Source organism: Camellia sinensis, chromosome 10 (genome assembly GCF_055761805.1).
Source record: "Camellia sinensis isolate YWXY chromosome 10, ASM5576180v1, whole genome shotgun sequence".
NCBI lineage: Eukaryota > Viridiplantae > Streptophyta > Magnoliopsida > Ericales > Theaceae > Camellia > Camellia sinensis.
In genome coordinates, this window is record NC_138970.1 from 123550544 (window position 1) to 123557756 (window position 7213).

At 43.4% G+C, this 7213-nt stretch overlaps 1 protein-coding gene across 1 annotated transcript; it reads right to left on the reverse strand.

Moving 5' to 3' along the window:
* Positions 1-957: 957 nt before the first annotated feature.
* On the reverse strand, positions 958-1464 carry LOC145800674 (uncharacterized). The gene has a single exon (XM_082890400.1). The coding sequence runs from the start codon at positions 1462-1464 to the stop codon at positions 958-960; it is 507 nt and encodes a 168-aa protein (XP_082746526.1).
* Positions 1465-7213: the final 5749 nt, after the last annotated feature.

Genomic DNA, 7213 nt, shown 5'->3' on the forward strand with positions numbered 1-7213 from the left:
TGACAAGTTTAGCCGACTTGTCCACATTCAGTTTGTGGCAAGTGACCTCGGGGTCAATGGCAGGCATCTCGTATGGCATCCATGCAAACACCTCAAGGTTTGCTCTCAAGAATTCTTCTAATTCCCTTTCCTCTTCCTCGGCCAAGCCTGAGTCGAGGAGGAAGAAGCGCTCTTCATCCCCTTGCTGGACTAAGATCTTCTTCAGGGCTTCCTCACTTTTGTCGGTTGGTTCCTTGCCGACGTCCTCAAGGACCTCCATGTCCTCATCTTCAATCTCTGCTGCTTTTGCTTCTCGTATGTTGCAAATAGACTTCATTGCTGCCATGGAGCAATTCTTTGCCTGCGCTTGATCCCCTCTGACTTCCTCAATTCCATGCTCTGTTGGAATCGCAACAGCTGGTGTAATGTTGAGGGAACAACCCCCATTGCATGCAGCCATAGCCTTCCCAGGATAGCATTGTGAGGGGAGGGAGTATCAATTACTGTGAACTCAGTTCTTACCTTTTTGGTTCCAGCCTGCACCTCCAAACTTACTGCTCCCAGGGGCCACGTTGGCGTTCCATTGAACCCGACCATTGGACCATTAAATTGTTCCAGATCATCTTGGTGAAGGCCAAGATCCTTGTAGCACCTGACATACATGATGTCACAAGAGTTGCCCTGGTCGATCAGAATTCATTTTACCTGGTACTCTCCAATTTGGAGGGATATTACCAAGGCATCATTGTGTGGATGCTGCACCATCTCTAGGTCATCTTCAGTAAAGGACACCACTGGTCTCTAGCACTCGTCTGCCCTAGGTCTCTTCTGTCGGACTTGATACACATGTTGCAGGTGTTTTACCTTCTGAGTTTCTCCACGTATCTCGTTCTCATTGACCTTTAAGTGGATCACATTGATCACTCGAGGCCTGTCTGCTTACGGTTGCAGTGCTGGTGGAGGTGGTGCTGCTGGTGCCTAGGGCAGTCTTGCATGCTCTTCCCTTATCCTGGTTTCATCTACCAGGTCGCTTAGATGACCTTGTCTTTCTAGGTCTTCCAGATGCGCCTTTAGGGCTCTGCACCCTTGAGTTAGATGTCCATCCTCATTGTAGTAGGCACAGTGTTTCCCCAGACTTCTTCCCATAAATTCATTAGGAAGCTTTTTTGGTGCTCTATAATAGGGTTGATTCCGGATTCTCTCCAAGACTTTGTAGACTGGAATTCGGAATACAGTTGTGATTGTCTGTGCAGCCCTCAGTCTTGTTTCTTGCTTATTATATCCACCATTACCTTGGCCTCGCTTCGGCGAGCTGTTTCTCTTCTCTTGTTTTGACGCCTTTGTCCCCAGCGTGTCCTTCTCGGCCCTGGCATACTTTTCTATCCTGGCCATTAGCTCCCTCATACTTTTTGGCGATGTCTTTGCCAGTGATTTTCGAAGCAAGCAATCATCTTTCAAGCCGTTCTTAAAAGACACGACCGCCATCTCTTGGTTACATCTTGGTATTCGATTGAACACCTCATAATACCTTTTGGCATAGGCCCTAAGGCTTTCATCTTCGCCAATTCTTAGAGCCATCAGGGAATCCACCCTTAATGGTTGTAGCTTGTTTGTCACAAATCTAGCCACGAACATCTCGGCTAAGCCTTCCTAGCTTTTCATAGTTCCTTTTGGCAACTTATGAAACCAGTCTGATGCAATTTCTCCAAAGGATAAGGGAAACACTTTGCAGAGCAACGGCTCGTTCCCGGTGTACAATGTCATTGAGTTCAAGTACAAGCCGACGTGAAAGTTAGGGTCAGACTTACCGTCGTATATCTGGAACCTCGGCATATAGAACCTCTTCGGGGCCTCAAACTTGTCCAATTCTACCGAGAATGGCATTCTCGGCTTGACCGGTGAGGTTATCTCGGCATCTTGTCGGTTCCTCTGTAGGTAATCCCTAAAATCCTCCTTGGTTCGTCCAAGAGCTCGGCTATCTCCGGATTTCAGCCTCTTCGGCGCGCTACTTCCGGTGTCATTGTGAGTCCTCTTGGACCTCTCTCCGTTAGTTGTGTCGAAACAGAGTTCTTTCCCTTGAACATGCCGATATTCTTTGGGGTCAGCTCCTTTGGTACGATGCGTCCTTCATGTATCTTCCTTCATTCATTCTCCTGGCCCGACCTCTCTTGAAGGCTGGTGAGAGTGTTCTTTGGTCCTGGTGTGCTGGGGGACTACATGGATTTTTTCCACCCCTTCTTCTGGGCTTTGTTCTTGGCCGCTGGAATTGGTGTGTCTTGTAACGAGAACAGTGGCTGCATGATGTTGTTCTTCATCATGAAATTGACGATCGATTGCAGGTCCGCCAATTTGTTTGCATTCCCTTCATCTCTCCGTCCCTCCGCAGGCAACTATCTTTCTATACTTGGAGGTCATCCTCATTATAGTACCCGCCTCGGTTTGATTTTTTTGGTGCGTCGCCCTCCTGGCTGACGTTTTTCTCTCCGAGATTTTGATCCCGAGTTTTTTCGTTGCAATTATCCTTCTCCATGTTATGGTCAATGTGCTTACCACTCCCAGTAGGGATGTCGTCCCCAACCTTTTCTTTTTGTCCGTCGTTGGTCATCTATTCTCCTTTTTTTCCCACAGATGGCGCCAAATTGTGTGTGTTGTTTTCTGACCACACTGTCAACCAGGTACTCAGCTAGAGAACACCGGTAGAATAGATTGCGCCCGAACGACCTGTAACAAAAGGAAGAGACTCCGACAGTGGTTCTTCTACCCGAGGGGACTCCGACGATCAAGTCAGTTATCTCTCAAAGATAGCAAAAGTGCTTAACTCATTATTCAAAATATCAAAAGCGTACCTTAGAGCCACGATGGTGCCTTACTTTTATAACCAACACTGACCTGATCCCTATAGAAGCCTAGCTTCAATAGACTCTGCCTCAATGCTAATCTTGGACTCCCAGTTAGATTGGGATAAACCCTCTAAGAATTTTATCTTTATTCAAACTGAAGTCCTCTCTCATTCTAGGACTCTTGTCCTTTATCTGCTTATCTCGGATTCCGGTATCTTCGCAGATAACCTCGACCTCGCCGAGATTATCTCGGCGTCATGACCAGGACACTTGGCACCTCAGCTGACACTTCGGTATCACCTTGGTCACGTGTTGTCATTCAAAAATTATGTCCCCACAATTACGATTATGTTTAAAACTTGTTGAGTTTGAGGAAGAACTAGTAGGGAAAAAAAAAAAGAGGCAAATGTAAATGAAATATTATTATTATTCTTTTACATTTATCTTTTATTTTCTTTTCTCTTCAGGAGCTTCTATTCAAATCCAAGATCCAAACATGGTCTAAAGAGAATGAAAAAATTTCTAAGGTAAGTTACACTCTTCACCCTTAAATTTTTACTAAAATTCTACTTTATTACTTTTTTTTTTCTTCTTCTTCTTCCCAAATTTCATTCAAATTTTAAACGGTAAATTGACGGAAAAAATCACAAAACCTAATTGTCTTAATGAGAAGATGAGAAATCAGAATAAATTTCAAATGGTAAAAAATGTAATGATAGATTAGATTGTACACCCAGATCTTTGCATCAATTCTTAGAATTTTTTTTTTTTTTTTAAATAGCAACATCAATTCTTAGTTAGAGCCTTATTTTTTCAATTGTAACAGTTAGTTTTTGCAGTTTTGATCAAATTGCAATTTAGCCCTTTCGTTAGCTTGGTGATAACTTGCCTAACAAAAATTGACATGTGACCCTCACATAAGGTATTTTTTAGGGGGGAAATGTAAGTTTTTTCATTTTGTTCTTCAATATTTTCCTTGTAATTTTTTCTCCCTATTATATTTTCTAAAACCATCACCACTAACCAACCTTTCCATACTCTCCCTCACCACTAACCAACCTTTCCTAATTTATATAATTTGAAGTCTATATATAAAATAAACTTAAATCACAAAATAAAAATTCTAAGTAATTTTTGAATTGATAAAAATAAGTTCGTAGTATAAAGTGGGCTACTGGAAAATCCAGTGGGAAAGGAAGCTTTTTTGATAAATTCACTTTCTAAGAGTTTTATTCCATCTAACTCATATTCGTTTTTACTATTTCATTAGGTCCTATTTGAGATAAGAAGACCAAAATACCCTTTTCATCTACTTATGTTCCATTTAGTTCACATTATTTTCTTATGTTTCAATAAATCCTATAGGTGACATAATTACCAAAATACCCCTAATATGAATGTTCACACCGTCAATGTGAATGTTCATATCGTCAATGTGTAGGGGTCCAGCCCATGTCGATCCTCGTGGGTGTTGGGAAAAATTCGGCGGCCCATTGACAATGTGAATATTCACATTGACATGTTAACATTCACATTAATAGATGTGTAAAATTAGCCCGCGTCTCGTGACGGCGCGAAAACTGCCCTCGGCCCGGGGCGGGCCCGGTCCGGCCTGTTGATAATGTGAATATTCACATTGACATGTTAACATTCACATTGATAAGAGTATAAAATTAGCCCGCGGCCCATGGGCGGCCAAAAGCCCATTCGCGGCCCGAGGCGGGCCCAGCACGGCCCGTTGACAATGTGAATATTCACATTGACATGTTAACATTCACATTGATAGGAGTGTAAAATTAGCCAGCGCCTCGTGGCTACCCGAAACCAGCCTACGGCCCCGTGGGCGGCCCGGGGCGGGCCCGACCCGGCCTGTTGACAATGTGAATATTCACATTGACATGTTAACATTCACATTGATAAGAGTATAAAATTAGCCAGCGGCCCAGGGCGGGCCCGGCCCGGCCTGTTGAATATTCACATTGATAGGAGTGTAAAATTAGCCCGTGTCTCGTGGCTTCTCAAAATCCGCCCACGGCCCGTGGGCGGCCCGAGGCGGGCTTGGACATTTTTTTTTAATTCTTTTTAATTTTTTCTACCAAAATTTTGTTATTTTCCACAAAAAAAAGACACTAGGCCTTGGCGCGGGCCGGGCCTCGGACCGAGCCTTGAATAGGCCTTAATTGGGCCGATGGGCCGGGTCGGGCTTCAAAGTGATGGCCCAGGCCCTAGCCTAGGGTCTCGGACTAGGCTCGAGCCTGGGCCCAAACGAGCCTTTCCCGAGCCAGGTCGGGCTGGCCCACGGGCCAAAAAATTAAGCCGAGGGCACAAGGATATTCGGGCTTTGGACAGGCCGATGGATCGAGCCTCGAGTCGGCCCAGTGGTCCTGGGCCTAGCCTCGAGCTTAGGTTGGGCTTAGGAGGGCCTCGCCATTTTTTTTCAATTCTTTTTAATTTTTTTTACCAAAATTTTATTATTTTCCACAAAAAAATGCATTGCGCCTCGGGCGGGCTGAGCCTCGGACCGAGCCTTGAATGGGCCTTAAGCAGGCCGATAGGCCAAACCGGGCTTCAAAGTGATGACCTAGGCCCTAACCTAGGGTCTCGGACATGCTCGGACTCGGACTGAAACGAGCCTGTCCCGGGCCGTAGGCGGGCTTCAGGCAGCCCACGGGTCGCGGGCCAATTCTACATTCCTATCAATATGCATTTTAACATGTCAATGTGAATATTCACATTGTCAACGGGTCGGGTCGGGCCGAGCCAGGCCTACCCCGGGCCGCGGGCAAGCTTCGGGCAACGGGCAAATTTTACACTCCTATCAATGTTAATGTTAACATGTCAATGTGAATATTCACATTATCACGGGTCGGGCTAAGCCCACCTCGGGCTACGGTTGGGTTTCGAGCCGCCCACAGGCTGCGGGCCAATTTTACACTCTTATCATTGTGAATGTTAACATGCCAATATGAATATTCACATTGTCAACGGGCCGGATCGGGCCTGCCCTGGACCGCTGGCCAATTTTATACTCTTATCAATGTGAATGTTAACATGTCAATATGAATATTCACATTATCAACAAGCCTGGCCGCCCATGGGCCATGGGCGGGTTTCAGGTAGCCACGAGGCGCGGGCTAATTTTACACTCCTATCAATGTGAATGTTAACATATCAATGTGAATATTCACATTATCAACGGGCCGGGCCACGGGCAAGCTTTTGGCCGCCCATGGACCGCGGGCCAATTTTATACTCTTATTAATGTGAATGTTAACATGTCAATGTAAATATTCACATTGTCAACGAGTCGGACCGGACCCGCCCCGAGCCGCCCATGGGCCGCGGGCGAATTTCGAGCCGCCACGAGACACGGGTCAATTTTACACTCCTATTAATGTGAATATTCACATTGACAACGGGCCGGTCCCGCCCCAACTCGCGGGCAGATTTCGAACCGCCCACGGGTCAATTTTACATTCCTACCAATGTAAATTTTAAAATATGAATGTTCACATCATAAAATTGCTAACCGTTCAAAAAATATTTATAAGGATATCAAAATTAAATATAAGGGCATAAGTGTCCAAAAAAATAGTGTAAATCAAGAAAAATGACTTTATGAAATAAAACTACACATATATGGAACTAAATAGGTTAAAAAATTCCTTCATAGACTTATTAGATTAAAACACTTCTAAATGAAATTTATCAATAAAAATCCCAAATTAAATCTATTAAAGTCTTGAATCTTAATTTGTTGTGTAAAAACTGGCACATTCCCTTTCGTTCTTATCATTACTAGTCTTGTTTTCCTTTTTTTTTTTTTTGTTTATTTTCTAATTAGGAGGGTAATACTTTTTTCTTTTCTAATAAAATTCTCACTAATCACAACCAAACAAAAGCAAAAAAAATGAATTAACGAAATCCTGTTCCATATCCCAACCCAAAAAAAAAAAACACTCAACCAGATTCTAATATATCAAAGTATAGAAGCCTGTGTAACTGAAAATTTGAATAAATCCTATAAAATTCATAAATTTGGTAGTGAATACTGTAGCCAAACATATATTTTGCTAGACACCCATTGTAACCAATTGGATCCATAGTATCGAATTAAAGGCAACCCCCTCTTTTTCTTTCTCGTTCAAACTATGTTTGGATCTTGAATTTGTATACTGATTTGCAGAAGGAGAGGAAAGGAAAAGAAGTAAAAACTAGAATTCTCTCTTCTACTTTTTTTTTTTTGTTTGTTTCTTCCCTTTTTCTATGTACAAATCCCACATAAATTCAAGACCCAAACACAATCTTAAACGTTGGCCATACCTGACGAGCATGCATATGCATATATATATATATATATATGCACATGTAAAGGGGACATGCAGAAGTTCAAA

Excerpts from the sequence above, each read along its gene's own strand:
- LOC145800674 (XM_082890400.1), bottom strand. The coding sequence starts at position 1,464 with ATGGCGGTCGTGTCTTTTAAGAACGGCTTGAAAGATGATTGCTTGCTT.